At 33.2% G+C, this 14417-nt stretch overlaps 3 protein-coding genes and 1 non-coding gene across 4 annotated transcripts; 1 reads left to right on the top strand and 3 right to left on the bottom strand.

Annotated features, from left to right (window-relative positions):
• Positions 1–457: 457 nt before the first annotated feature.
• On the bottom strand, positions 458–530 carry TRNAE-CUC (transfer RNA glutamic acid (anticodon CUC)). Its single transcript has one exon. It is a non-coding gene; the product is annotated as a tRNA-Glu (tRNA).
• A 424-nt stretch (positions 531–954) lies between these two features.
• On the bottom strand, positions 955–3392 carry LOC112792726 (uncharacterized). Its single transcript, XM_025836066.3, has 3 exons — positions 3048–3392; positions 2071–2802; positions 955–1618 (listed from the first exon to the last, which is right to left on the bottom strand). Exons 2-3 carry the CDS (start codon positions 2721–2723, stop codon positions 1390–1392), a joined length of 882 nt encoding a protein of 293 aa, XP_025691851.1. The 5' UTR covers positions 2724–2802; positions 3048–3392; the 3' UTR covers positions 955–1389.
• A 1491-nt stretch (positions 3393–4883) lies between these two features.
• On the bottom strand, positions 4884–9083 carry LOC112792724 (shaggy-related protein kinase eta). Its single transcript, XM_025836064.3, has 12 exons — positions 8822–9083; positions 7867–7959; positions 7643–7702; positions 7287–7559; positions 7128–7202; positions 6972–7028; positions 6630–6770; positions 6454–6504; positions 6254–6349; positions 6074–6157; positions 5854–5955; positions 4884–5554 (listed from the first exon to the last, which is right to left on the bottom strand). The coding sequence occupies exons 1-12, from the start codon at positions 8834–8836 to the stop codon at positions 5459–5461; spliced, it is 1143 nt and encodes a 380-aa protein (XP_025691849.1). The 5' UTR covers positions 8837–9083; the 3' UTR covers positions 4884–5458.
• A 1709-nt stretch (positions 9084–10792) lies between these two features.
• Positions 10793–13907, top strand: LOC112792723 (O-fucosyltransferase 8-like). Its single transcript, XM_025836063.3, has 9 exons — positions 10793–11412; positions 11521–11620; positions 11710–11780; positions 12054–12142; positions 12227–12347; positions 12434–12577; positions 12673–13004; positions 13099–13339; positions 13426–13907. Exons 1-9 carry the CDS (start codon positions 10969–10971, stop codon positions 13732–13734), a joined length of 1851 nt encoding a protein of 616 aa, XP_025691848.1. The 5' UTR covers positions 10793–10968; the 3' UTR covers positions 13735–13907.
• The last annotated feature ends 510 nt before the right edge of the window (positions 13908–14417 follow it).

Genomic DNA, 14417 nt, shown 5'->3' with positions numbered 1-14417 from the left:
TTAAAATTATAATTTCAATCTTATCACATGTGCATGACACGGGTAATTACACTTGTTAGATCTATTTTTGAGATTTTTATCTGATTTTAGATCTAATAAAATCACACTATTGAGTCATATTAAAATTAAGTCTAGACCGATAAAATTTAGACATTGATAAATTTTATATAAAAAAATTATGATGCATTTATTTATAAAAAAATATATTTATTATTAAAAAATTAATATTTATATTTAAATTTAAATTTATCTATAAATTTTAAGTTTGTACTTTTTTAATATATTTTTAAATTTAACTAGTGTAATTAAAAATAAAATAATAAATTTATAATTAATATAGCTGAAGGAAAGCACTAGTAGTGATAACTAGTTATTGAGGAACAAAAAGTCTTAGGGTGGGGGTCGGGTGAAGGAAAGCACCAGTGATAACTAGTTATTGAGGAACAAAAAGTTAAATTTCCGTTGCCGGGACTTGAACCCGGGTCTCTCGGGTGAGAGCCGAGTATCCTAACCACCTAGACTACAACGGATTGTTATTCAAACTTATATAACTTATTAAGAAATAGAAAACTATTATATGCATTAATATATTATTGATAAGATGCGTTTGTTATGTTGAATAATAGTATCACATACACGGATTTGAGCAACTAAAATTGGAGCAATAGTAAAGGGCTTAAACCTACTGCCAACTAAAAGAAAAGAGTTGAACAATCGTAGAATAAACCAAAGGCTCGCAAAACCAATTGTACTCGTGCCTGAGTATGTTAGAACTTTTAGAATTTTGAAAATAGAAATACTAGATGGCTAACAGAATTTATTATTTTTGACCAACAATATTTTAAAAAATGAGTAGTTAAAAATATTAGCTAAAAATAAATTTTAATGGCCATTGAGTTTTTCTCTTTTGAGATATGTCAAGTATACACACTTTTTGAGATATGGCTAAAAATATTGGCTAAATGATACTAGGTTCTCTTTCAACTTTGGCAGACATGCCAACATTCTAAAACATAGATTAAAATAAAGGAACCAAGAGAAGAAGGTATTACTGTTTTTTTTTTTTTTTCAACAAATTAGGTACTGAATTCTAACACAACATCTAAACCACCACAAATAACTTTTTTACTCTTTCTTTTTTGGATCCCTTAAAGTAATCTCGCTGTATGAACAATGTATATATCTCAGAAGAGAAGACACACTCAAATCCGTGGAATGTCATGTAATGAAACCATTTGGCAGTGAGTTCCCTAGCTGGTAACATTTTTTGTACATTGAAGCTTCAAGGCACAAACCTTGAGATATGGAAATTTGGACAAGGTTAACACCCCTTCCGAAGTATGTGTGCCGGAAACAATGAAGAACTCATCACAGTGTCTAACTCTCTTTCTAGAACATATTTACACGGAAGAACCATGGTAGAACGAAAGCTATTACCAAGCATGCCATCAAAAAGTTACAGAATGGCTGTCCACGCCAACATCTTCCAAAGAAGCCGGTTGAGGTACTATTACCACCGTCGATGAACCTACTTTCGTTCCACTCTTCCATAAATGAATGATTGATAACCTGTGATTCTGAAACATTTTTTGCAGTCTCACCACATATTTCACACAACCTGTGATTGTGAAAAGGTTAATAACTTTAACAACATACTCGGCATTCAACAATGAGCAGTTCATGCAGGAGATACATAGTTATGTATTAATTCTTTTGGGGATTCAAAGTCATGTATAATTTCATTCCTGGTTTTATGTAATGCTACATAATTTCAGCAATTCCACATATTATTCGTTGAAAAAAGATATTACCAGTGCACACACATACAGCAAGAAGAATGCAGGAGTGACGGTTTCTTTTCAGAAATTAAGACAAATATCATTATTAAAGAAATGGAAATTTAGAATCCTTATGAAATGTTTGGTATTGTCCATTAAAAATAGGTAGTGCCAGCACGATGAATAAGGTCAATGTTTAAATCTTAATCATATCATAATATTCCAAACCACCAAACACTTGAATATATAAAATTAGGAGAAAAACAGATATTGAGGTAAAAGAGACTGTTACCTGTTTCCTTTAAGCTTGAACCATGCCTCAGCACAATGACTGTGTGCAATGCCTAGCTCATCCTTACATGCACAACCAAGTTGAATCAAATCTGTACTAGTTTCATTGTTAGCAGTCCCAACCATCATTGCTTCTATTGGTTGCCCTGATGCCAGATGACAAATTCTACAAATCATTTCACCTTCCAAGTTCTCACTAAACTCTTTGTTTATATCAATTGCACATGAATTTTTATCTGTCTCAGACACTGCCTTTGGTGCTTTCATGGCTAGCTTGCTCAACCCTGATTCATTGGCTTTTGCTTTCGATTTTCCCTGGACATGCTCGATCTGAGCAGGAGGATCTATTACAACACAGGTCTCAAGTACATCCTCCCTACTGACCAAATTTCTTGAGCTATAACTAGTTCCTTGCTCAACCCCACACAATGTATCACTGATTTTTTGCAACTCAGCTGTTTCCTGATCCTTAACCACTCGAGTCTCCTCCTCCTCCTCTAGCTCCGTATTCAAACCCAGATCTGAAGTTCCATTTTCTCCAACTACATCATCTCTCTCAACCAATTCACTACCATCTCCTGCATCAGTTGCAACTCCTTCTCCAACTACATTATCCAACACCTCAGCACTGTCTTCACTTCTTGCCTGATCCATCACACCAAAATCAATCCCTTCCACTGAATTTGTATTTCCAAACCTGAAAGGAAACTCCTAGTAACCCATGCATCCCACGCTGACAAACCCCAAAAGAACAAAAATTACTAAGAGAGTATGAATAATGTGATCAAATGAAAGGTAGCAAAGCCACATCATTCAACCACCCGCTTCATGATTTAACACACAATCTTCAGAGATTGCAACAAAATCATGAAAAAGGCAAAAAGAAAGGAACTTTGGTCATATGATGGATCACCTAAATTAACCATAATGAATCACCCAAACAAACAAGGAGAAAGTGACAAAAGAGAAAGGGTTTACCTCAAAATACTAACTTATGGAAAGAAATTAAAGTCTGGGCATGTTAGAATCCATCCACACCGCGTTGAAGGTAAGTGCTTTACTGCTTATGGATGTGGGTGGTGTTGTAAGAAAGAGCATTATTAATATTTAATTTATATATGAATGTGAATGTGAATGTGAACAGAAGGGTAAGAAGAGTAGCAGGGTTAGGTGAAGAAAGGAACTTGGAAAATGGTAAGAAAAAGGGATTGAGTTTGAGTGCAATTGAATCATTTCATGTCCAAAGCAAAGGATAGCAAATTCAGGGTTTTTGTCTTCATTCCATGCTTTTCACAACAGAACCCTTTTTACTTTTTTATTTTTTTCAATTGCAAAATACAAAATTTATTCCATTTAATAGCTATTTTTATTTAATTATCTGCCAAAAATGTTATAGTTTTGTTAACGAAATTTAACTTTATATTGATTATTCATGCAGCTTTGTGTTAAAAAATAAAATACTACTTTCTTGAGCACCACAATTCATGTGATGGTTTGATATCAAGTCAACTAGTAATAAAAATAACACAAGTGGGAACAAAAATGACTTTTCTTTTTGAAGTTATCTTGCCACCTTTGCTTTTCTTCTGTGATATGAAAAATTGACATTTAATTTGTGATTAAGCATACCACATAGTAACAGAATTTGCATAATTGCATTAACAAACAAACATTACTGAAAGTTAAGAATCTAGCTATTGCCATGAATTGCATCTCCCAGAGCAAACAAACAAAATTAAGTATCTTTCTATTTTAACACTATACCTTAATTAATCAAGTTCCTTAAACCGCGAATCTTTAACAGAAATTTGGCGCTAGTTATGTCTAACTTAAATAACGTCTACTTGCACATTACTATGCAGTATGCACTTTACCTTATATATATATTTTGGTGTGTGTACAAAGCAGTTGGAATGTGAAGACAAGAATAAGTATTCCCTTAATTTATTCAAACTAATGAAGGTTGTTCTTAAATGGGACAATATTCACGTGTCAATTGACTCAATTCTTTATTACATTTAGAGATATATGCTAAACAGATAAAGTATCATCCAGTTGGATTTTCCTAAGAAAGATATTCTCTCTGGTAACTGTCAACACTCAAATAAATACTGGTCAAATTTTCAAAGTACGAAACTCGTGTTGTTAGTGTTACATAGACCAAAATGGTACGTATAAATTGACTAATGCCGATAGATTTGGTACATTTGAAGCTTCAGTAAGCTTGAGCTATGAAAAAGTTAAAGAATAACTACTTCCAACGGCATGGGATATTTGTTCAACATATGGATGCATTCATTTCCTGAAAAATATTTTGTCTATACAATATTGTCTGTCTTGTACACTGAATTGAGATTGTGTTATTTTGATATTGTTTGTAATCATGAAGAAATGTGTAATTAAAAGTCAGAATAATAACACCACTCTTAATCTTGGGTCTAAGATTAACTAAGACGTTGACTCTGGAAGATGGTATAACCAGCATGTCACGTGCAAACTGCAAAATGATAATCTTTCTAATTTATTAATTAATTAACAAAGTATTACCTCTATCCAACAAGATATTTTTTTCTAGCCTATCTTAACAACCTGCCATGTTAGATTACCAGATCTGTTTCCATTAAGAATTAGTACTAAATGACTTGTAAATCATTGCCAAATACGGCTGATGTTTAATAAAGAAATATACCTAAGGCAAGTTCTTCACATGGTCTGCGTACATAAAAATATCTTGATTAATTTTTTTTCCCAAAATTCTTATTAATCAATCATGGCATAACCTCAAAAGTTCAGAGAAGATTGGAACACAAGGGAGAAATAAATAATTCTCTGTATATAAAATAACAATATCACGCATGAAATATAAGAATTCATATAAATAAACTTTAATACGGATAGGAGGGTGAAGACTGAAGAGAAGAAACAGCATATTGACATTCAATAAGAACATGACTTTCTTTTTTTTATGTGCAACATGGCCAGTGAGTCACATATATTGACATGGGGACATAGCCAGACCCAACAAATCAACCTTATCCGCCCTCAACATTCATGAACCATCCTCTCTCTGGTTTACTTTGCCCTTCACAGAAGCATTGTGACCAATACTAGAAGTAGATGTTTACAAATATCATGGAATCCCAGAGCCATTTGCCTGGGGAAATATAGATCCACCATAAAGAAGCAAAAGGAGTTTAGTAGGTATATATGTTGGTTGAACCGATGGATCAACTGCCGCCGTCCAGAAACCCGAGCCTCAGTTCTGGTCGGGTGCAAAATTTACACTGGTTGTGTTGTGCGGCAAAATACATGGCAAATTACACAAAAGATGGAACCCCCTCTGTTAAGTGTTAACTTATCAACCAGAATACTGTGCCCTTGGCTTAACATCATGTTCCTGTAGAATGGGGAAGTTGCAGCCCTAGTTGCCGCTTCATGTGGCCAGGGATCAACTTGTTAACAAGCTCTGGAGGTGCTGTGGATAACTGTAAACAGTAACAACAAACAACACAACAGGTAAAAATTACTACTAGTTAAGATACCAAAGTAACTATAGCTATCAGATCATGTAGATTCATAGTTAACATGATTTCTCCTATGAGGGTACCCTTGGTACAAGCAATTTGACAGATTGAAAAACTGGTGTTCCTTTCTCAAGATTTATATTCATAGTTGTTTAGATAGAATGTTTATATTGATGGTTGATCAGAAAAGTGCATCAGACTATTCAAAATTATCCAAGTTTAATAGAATTTCCAAGAATTTGAAGCTCCAGCACAGTCACCTCTTGTTTAAAGTTGAATAGTGGTGGAAATGGACGACCATTTGGCAAGCGAGCATTGGGTTCACGAAGTTCATCAAAGAATGGGTGTGCACAAGCTTCTAGCTGCAGAACAAAAGTAGAACCATCCTCAAACTTCTAAATTATCTTTTCATTTATGCATATGTAAAATTAGCAGCCAATAACCGAACAGGTATATCATATTTGCAGCAATCTCACTCACTGCAGTACATCGGAGACTAGGAGAATACTGCAGAAGCCGGGAAGTGAGATCAATTGCTTCAGGAGGCATCTTTTTGTGGAATATCTGTAAAAATCGTCATGTTTTAGAATGTCCCTTTCTATCTACTCAACTTTGATTAGATAAAAAAACATGTCGCAGAAGGGAGATAGAAATGCAAACCTTGTGCCATGGGTGTGCTTTTATCTGTGGAAACCTAAAGTTGTTGTAGTTTGGATTCATGCAGCGGACTTCCTCTCGAGTGGGTGTGCCAAGGACCTGAAACCACATAATATTATAGGCCTAAATTCTTATGACAATAATGACATGGTAATACCAGAATAGAAAAGTAGAAACATAGCAGGTGGCATCAATTGCAGCACCTTGAAAATCTCTGCAACCTGGTCCACTGCATTTTCACCCGGAAACAATGGCTGCCAAAATGCCATTTGTATATCAGTTGACATATAGGCAGTAGATAATAACAAAACCAAAGATTGTTTGCATGATTCACAGTAAATGCCACATTGAAACACTCAGAGAAAAAGCAGATATAAACCTGGCCCAAAAGCAGTTCCGCAAGGACACAACCAGCTGACCAAATATCAATTGAAGTAGTATATTCAGTAGCACTAAATATGAGTTCTGGTGCGCGATAGAACCGGGAACATATATATGATATATTAGTTTCTCCTTTGACCTGACCAAAAAAAACACATATCAGTTAGATCCTCTTCATCGACATTGTTAAACAAAGTTGAAAGTTCATTACAATTGATAATACTTGGTTAATATTCTAACAGAATTACAGGAGAACCTGGGCAAAGTTATTAAATATAATAATGCAAGCGACACAAGGAAACATAATATGATGGATTAATATATGTTTATGCCAACGTACCAGCACTTTTGCACTTCCAAAATCACATATCTTAACCTGGTGTGTAATAGGGTCAACCTGGGAAAATACAAGAATGACATCAGAGCTGGAAATAATAGCTACTTATGGGAAAGACTATTACTTATAAAGTCCATTTAGAAAGCATATTAAGCCAACCAGTATATTTTGTGGCTTCAAATCTCTGTGGCATACTCCAGGGACAGTGTGGATATAAGCCAGCCCCCTGAAAATCTGGATGTGTGCCAAACATGTGAGAAGTGAAAAGGAAAGAATTATTTCCTTCTTTTAATTTTTAACATAAAGTTTAAGACTTACCTGGTACATATAAAGTTTAACATAGATAAGAGGCATTCTTTGGTTAGCAGTGCTATAGAACTTCAAGACTCGATACATAGACTCGGGAACATATTCCATCACCAAATTAAGGAACAGCTCACCAGTACTTGTAGTGGAAAAGAAATGATGCTTCAGACAGATGATATTTGGATGATCCATTATGCGCATTAACTCTAGTTCACGACACTTATATCTTTTGTCCTGTAAAACTTTCTTGATGGCTACTGCCTCCCCATTTTCTAAGCATTTTGCCTAAAAGAAAGAATTATTACAAGATGCAAAATATATGGAGATTGCAGCATAACAGTGATGAATAAAATCAAGTATTGGCATACCTGGAAAACGATTCCAAATGACCCAGTACCCACGACACGTTCTGCCATGTAACTTATAGTCTACAGAAATTCTCATAACAAAGATGTTAAAGTTTCAATCCAAGATCTATCATGATTCAGATGTGCCATTGTCTAAATCCAAAAGCATGAAGGTATAATGCTGTAAATTTTACAACTCAATGAAAGAAAATCATAACTATGAACTCAGGGAACAAGGACAATACCTGTTTGGGCTCCCCATCTTTTCCACCAATTGTAGTGGATATTATATTACCAGGGAGGGAATCATTCCCATTAACAACAGAAGCAGGCAGTTCCTGTCAAAATTGTCACAATTATGAACAATACTAGAATTTCAAATATTTCACAAGGCAGTTCAACATGATTTGTCACTACAATCAACGGAAAGTAGGAAAAGTATAGTTAACTAATTCGCAAATATAACAGATACAATAACACACTCAGTAAGCTTGTTGGATAAAAACACACAATGGATTTCTTGGCTAGGTTTATAGATGTGAATGAGTGTCTGTACACATGTCTCACTATCCAACTTGAAACTACTGCTTATTGTAAATATAAAGCATTGGCACCACTACATATTGAAAATAAATAAATAAATAAAAATCCTTTTGACTGCATAGGAAATAATCAAGTTTAAAAATTTTATTTTTCCAACAAACTGAAGGGATCTCAACTTATTAGTAAGTTGCTACAACAAATTAAAACAAGGCAACAGGATCTAGTAAATAACAAGCAAAAGATCACAGCCAATTGAGACTGACTCTTAAAATATCTTCATCGTCCTACAGAAAAAAATTATTCAGAACTTGTCACAAGACACCCCTACCCACCCACCAAAAAGAAAACAAAAATCAAAATCAAAAGAGGGATCTTGTCTTTTGAGCTCATAGACAAAAATGTTGTGCAAAGGAGCTGAATTTCTCCCATAAGAAACCCTAACAGTTGCTGAGCCACGTTAGGAGGGAAACAAAAATACAATTGGAGAAACAAGAACACTAGTGTACAACACGCTCCTCTAAAGTCTGAAACAAGGAAAAGTGGAAGGCTTTTTTAGACCCAAGTATAAATTGGGTAGCTTTCTCTCACCAACCAAACATCAATGACATGAACAAACTTGAAAAGGACGAAAAGGGAAAAGCAGAGGAAAGTAGGTACCTTAAGGTGAGCCATGGAGGAAGAGAAAGAGAATGGAGTGGAGTGGAAGCGGGTGAAGAAGAGAAGATAGTGATGGATGGATGGATGATTGTCAAGGGAATAATGGGATTGGGATGGAGGAGACAGCAAGCTTCAGCGACAACTCCATGTGATTCCAGCTCTCAACCTTTTCCTTACAACTTTTCAGTTTTCACTATCAATTCACCATTCTCTCTCTCTCTCTCTCTGCAATTTTCATATCAAATTTTCTTTTTTTAGCAACACATTATTAGGTTTGATGATAATTTATATACACATTAACAGTCAAAATAAATAAATAAATAAAAAGGTATGCATCATTAATATTTCATTATAAGTCAATGAGAGAAGTTAGAAATTAGAAATTAAGTGCATGGAAAAATATTGTCAAAGTTGTATAAATATTTTTTATGTTCAAATTTGACATTTAAATGAACAATGTCAAACCATATATGTCTTGTTTATTCAGTCAAACTTCTGGGTTGCAGTTAAAAAATAAAAAATAAAAAATAAAAAACGAACCTTGACCGATGAAAGTATAAATAAGTACATTATATTTTATTTGAAGGTCAAGGTCTATAGGGATAGGTCAATTGACTCTTCCTCGTTTTTACATGCAGGAATTCAAGTTTTGAATGCTTAAAAACAAAGTTGTTTAAAATAACTTTTTAAAAGAACATTGAAATACCTAATTTATTCAAATAAAATTAGCACAGGTAAAGAATCAATGTCTGGGGATCCATCGGATAAAGTTTATTAAATGCTTTTCAAAATGAAAAAAGGAAGCTTTCTTTTATTTGTAGGGTCAACAAAAAGAAAACAAAGCAAAAAAATAGTTAGAAGTTATAAGTTATAACGAAAGGGGAACGAATGCTAGCGGCTTTTAAATTAAAATATTATCATGTTGGTAACGAGTAACGACCCCGCCAAAGTTAACGGATTTCACATTCAACAATCCACACAACACCCAACATAATTTATATTTTTGGTCTCTTCTCAACTGCTAATCATTCATTGTGTTTTACTTACCAATATTGGACCCAAATTGGACTCAGCCCATTTCGTTTAATTTGTCATCATATAACTAAACAATTATTTTGAGATATTAGCACAGACACAGAAATTATACTTTCTACAAATTAAATTAAAATTTTATTTTTATTTTAATTTCTGTTTTTCATTTTATACTAAATATAATACTAAAATTTATTTTGATTTCTTATCTCTCAATTTTAGTCTTTCAATCTCTGTCTCTCTTTCAAACGTTACTATATGGTTAGGAAATTTTTTTTCCATTAAAAAAAATTAAGGATTATTAAAATTTATTAATTGTAATCATCAATTCAATTTCTTTATTTTAGTAATTCAATAAGATACTTTATTCTATATTTTTTAAATATTAATAATTAACTAATTCTAAAAATAATAAATTTTGATAATTTTTTAATATTTCTCAAATAATTATATCGCTCAGCAACAATTACATTGATTGTAAATCAACCCATATATTATATATCACTGAATAGAATAGATTATAAATCGCAACTAAACCTTGATTTTGTTCCTAAGGAATTTTATTGAGTTGTCCAAGATGTGGATAGAACTAATTAGAAATAAATTATATTGTTAAGAATAACGACTTTATGTTGTGAAGTTATTGGTAAGAAATTGAACTATTCCGTTCCACCTATTATTACCAAACATAAAATATAAAAGGAAAAAACGTTGAAATTTTGTTACCCCTGTGACCCTTTGAAAGAAGTAAAATTGTGAATTGTAAACCAAGAGTTGGAAGGTTTTCCCGCTTTAATTAGTTTGTTTGGTGGCAACTGGCAAGTCGTTGTTCAATATGGTTACGACTGTTACATTTGTTTCATGCTTCAGTTTTCATCTATTTTTGCTTCCACTTCACTCATCATATATATATATGTGCATGGCATTTTTGTACTTTAATTTCTTAGCTTTCTTACATCAACACCTACTCCTTAATTTGCTTCACTTGGAATCCATATGAGAAACTTACATTCTCATTAGCCACACCAAACTTGAAATGGATGATCATCACTTCATCGTGTAATGCCCATTTTGTATTAATCTTGAAAGAAGAGGGAACCGATAGTTAGTTAAGTATGTACGGTATAATGGGGAATGGAAGTTTAGGCTTATTAAGAATAATGAAAGCTACCAAGTATAGATGCAATAATAATAATAATGATCCTCCATGTTGGAGAAGGATCAGTGGTTGGAATTCCAACACTACCTTGTTGCTTCATCATCATCATCATGATGCTTCAAAATACAGCACTAGTTCTTGTAAGGGACTCTATGCAGGGAAGAAGCACTTGTGGCTCCAAAAGAACGTAATAATGACCATGGTTATCATGTTAGGATTTCTGGCTTGTTTTTTCCTTCTTGATTACGTTACTGCGATTTCTTCCCATGATTCTGCTTCAAGTCGGTTTCTTTATTTGAATGAGAAGAGAAGTGCAGATTCCTACACGTGCAAGAAACAATCATCACCAATAGAAATGTATGGTAGGCTTTTAAACATGGCTTCCAGCGCACTTGCTGAGGTTTGTATCAAATTTTCAGATTATGGTCTATGGTTTCTGTTACCATGCATGTTGTTATATATATATATTGTATGCTTAGTGTAACTTGTACTTTATTATGCATTATAGAAGGAGTTGAAGCAAGAGTCATCCAATTTGTGGGTGGAACCGTATGGAATAGCATCTTCATGGGAACCTTGTGCACACAGAAAGCTTCACAACACTCCAGGTTCGTATCATGTTATTATCGTCATATATGTGTATGGCAATGCCAAGTATGTTTTCATTTTATTATTATTATCCTTGATATTGTGACAGGGAACCTTGTGGAAAATAATGGCTATATCTTAGTCAGTGCAAATGGAGGTCTCAATCAACAACGAGTTGCAGTAAGTTTGACAGTTATTTTGAGTTATGGTCTCTCTTTAATATATTATAAATGGATAGATCATAGATAGATAGATTGATAAACTTGACATACAACAAATCATTAGTTCACTAAATAATAGTAATTGAGATTCAATACATGGAACAAATTAAACTTTGTTTTCTTTCACATTTTTTAATACATTAGTTTCTATCCTACAAGCTAGGATTTTGTTTGTGACATTCCTTTGGCATCTCAAATAATGGAAGTGACCAAACTAGTTCAGTGATTACAGATTTGCAATGGTGTTGCTGTGGCATCCCTCCTCAATGCAACTCTTGTTATTCCTAAGTTTCTTTACAGCAATGTTTGGAACGACCCCAGGTAAAATCATTTAATAAGCAATTGTTTATATCATTGTGGTCAATTTTTGAGTGATAGTATTTGATGAATTTGGTCAATATACAGCCAGTTTGGTGACATATACCAAGAGGAGCATTTCATGAATATGTTGAAGGATGATATCAGTATTGTGAAGGAGCTCCCATCTCATATGAAATCTTTGGACCCTGAAGCAATTGGCAGCCAGGTATTATAAACATCTTACATTTTGTGCACTTGATAACACAACTTGCACTTGTATTAACTATAACAATACAACACCTTCAATTTTAGATTACAGATGCTGATCTTCCAAAGGAGGCTACAGCTGCTGACTATATTAAAATTGTGCTTCCTCTTCTTTTAAAAAATGGACTTGTTCACTTCCTTGGATTTGGAAATCGACTTGGCTTTGATCCCTTGCCTTCTCATATTCAGGTCACAACATTTACCTTATCAACAATATGGTTTTGAATACTTTTTGTTGCATAGTTTACCTCAAGGCTAATGGTCCACCCCTGAAATAATTGCAGAGGTTAAGATGCAAATGCAATTTCCATGCTTTGAAGTTTGTTCCCAAAATTCAAGAAGTTGGTGCGCTATTGGTAAGAAGGATTAGAAAGCATAGTGGTTCGCGAAGCATGTTAGACACTGAGTTGCTAGGAAAGTTCATTGACAAGAAAAAAGATCATGATTCTGCCAAAGGGTCAATCAAGTATCTTGCACTGCACTTAAGATTTGAAGTTGATATGGTTGCCTATTCCCTTTGTGAGTTTGGAGGTGGTGAGAGTGAGAGAAGGGAACTTCAAGCCTATAGAGAAAGCCATTTTCCTTTTCTTGTTGAGCGCTTGAAGAATTCAACAAGGTATGATTGTTTCTGCAATATTCTTTTCAAAAAATTGTTTTGATACATACCCTTGTATTGTGACATATATATATACTACTGATTGATGTTGTAGCCCTATATCTCCAATGGTTTTGAGGAAAATGGGAAGATGTCCATTGACACCAGAAGAAGCAGCACTTGTGCTAGCAGGTCTTGGTTTTAAGCGTGGAACCTACGTTTACTTGGCTGGCTCTGGTATTTATAGAGCAGATTCAAGAATGAATCCCTTCACCAGGCTCTATCCCAATGTTATTACAAAGGAAGATTTCCTTGCTCCCAATGAACTTGAACCTTTTAAGAATTTTTCTTCTCAGGTAATAAATATTCATGTTAATAATTTTCAAATTCAGTTGAAGCATGATTACTAATACTTAACAACAAAGGTTTGATGTTAATGCAGCTTGCTGCTTTGGACTTTATTGCATGTGCAACTGCTGATGTATTTGCCATGACAGACTCTGGTAGCCAACTCTCATCAATGGTGTCTGGATTCAGAAGCTACTATGGTGGGGATCATGCTCCCACCTTGAGGCCTAACAAGAAAAGGCTGGCAGCAATCTTGTGGGAGAATGGTACCATAGGATGGAAAAGTTTTGAAGAAAGAGTAAAGAAGATGATCCAAGAAGGTCAGAAAGTTACAATGAGAAAATTTGGTAAAAGCATTTACAGACAGCCAAGGTGTCCAGAGTGCATGTGTAAACAACCTTAACACCATCAATCAACACACTCACCCTTTTAGACTATGACCAGCCCAATGCATAGAGAGCTGAATTACTTATACTATATAGTAGTATAGATCAGATCTAAAAATGTTATATTTATTACTTATATTTAATTTATGTATAATTTTATTGATTTTATAGTATTTAAATTTTGAATTAATTTTTATTATTTTAAATTATCATTTATTATTAACCATTACAAAATTTATATCAATTTTGATATGCTATTAATAAAATTTAAAAAAAATAATAATCAATTAAATTTATTACATATTATTATTTAATTGAATTATAAAATAATGATTAAACATAATTAAAATCTATATTAAAACAGTATATTTTTTATATTTTTTTTGGTTGAATAATAATACTGAACCATATATACATTATTAAATAAATATATTGTACAATATTTTTTATAAATTAATTTTTAAGTTTAACATTAACTTTTTGGTGACGAAGTTTAACATTAACTTATATATTATCTAATATCTTCCTAAACAATATAACATTTTAAATATATATTATATAGTATAATGAATTTAACTCTTCGCATATTGCACAGATGTTAATCTAGTAATATATATTAAAACAAAATCTAAAATAATTTTTTGATACATTGTTACTCTTCTGACTTTTTAATATCATGCAACATCAACATAAGTAGCTA

The sequence above is a fragment of the Arachis hypogaea genome, chromosome 13, assembly GCF_003086295.3.
Source record: "Arachis hypogaea cultivar Tifrunner chromosome 13, arahy.Tifrunner.gnm2.J5K5, whole genome shotgun sequence".
NCBI lineage: Eukaryota > Viridiplantae > Streptophyta > Magnoliopsida > Fabales > Fabaceae > Arachis > Arachis hypogaea.
This window is presented reverse-complemented; position numbering and strand designations above follow the sequence as displayed.

What these genes read in the sequence shown, in the direction of transcription:
- LOC112792726 (XM_025836066.3), bottom strand. Translation starts at nt 2,723, where the DNA reads ATGGATCAGGCAAGAAGTGAAGACAGTGCTGAGGTGTTGGATAATGTA. An exon ending in TTCAAGCTTAAAGGAAACAG is followed by an intron (nt 1,619 to 2,070) that starts GTAACAGTCTCT and finishes TCACAATCACAG; the next exon opens with GTTGTGTGAAATATGTGGTG.
- LOC112792723 (XM_025836063.3), top strand. Translation starts at nt 10,969, where the DNA reads ATGTACGGTATAATGGGGAATGGAAGTTTAGGCTTATTAAGAATAATG. An exon ending in AAAGCTTCACAACACTCCAG is followed by an intron (nt 11,621 to 11,709) that starts GTTCGTATCATG and finishes ATATTGTGACAG; the next exon opens with GGAACCTTGTGGAAAATAAT. An exon ending in CGCTTGAAGAATTCAACAAG is followed by an intron (nt 13,005 to 13,098) that starts GTATGATTGTTT and finishes TTGATGTTGTAG; the next exon opens with CCCTATATCTCCAATGGTTT.
- LOC112792724 (XM_025836064.3), bottom strand. An exon ending in TGAAGCCACAAAATATACTG is followed by an intron (nt 7,029 to 7,127) that starts GTTGGCTTAATA and finishes GTATTTTCCCAG; the next exon opens with GTTGACCCTATTACACACCA. An exon ending in AAGCACACCCATGGCACAAG is followed by an intron (nt 6,158 to 6,253) that starts GTTTGCATTTCT and finishes CGATTTTTACAG; the next exon opens with ATATTCCACAAAAAGATGCC.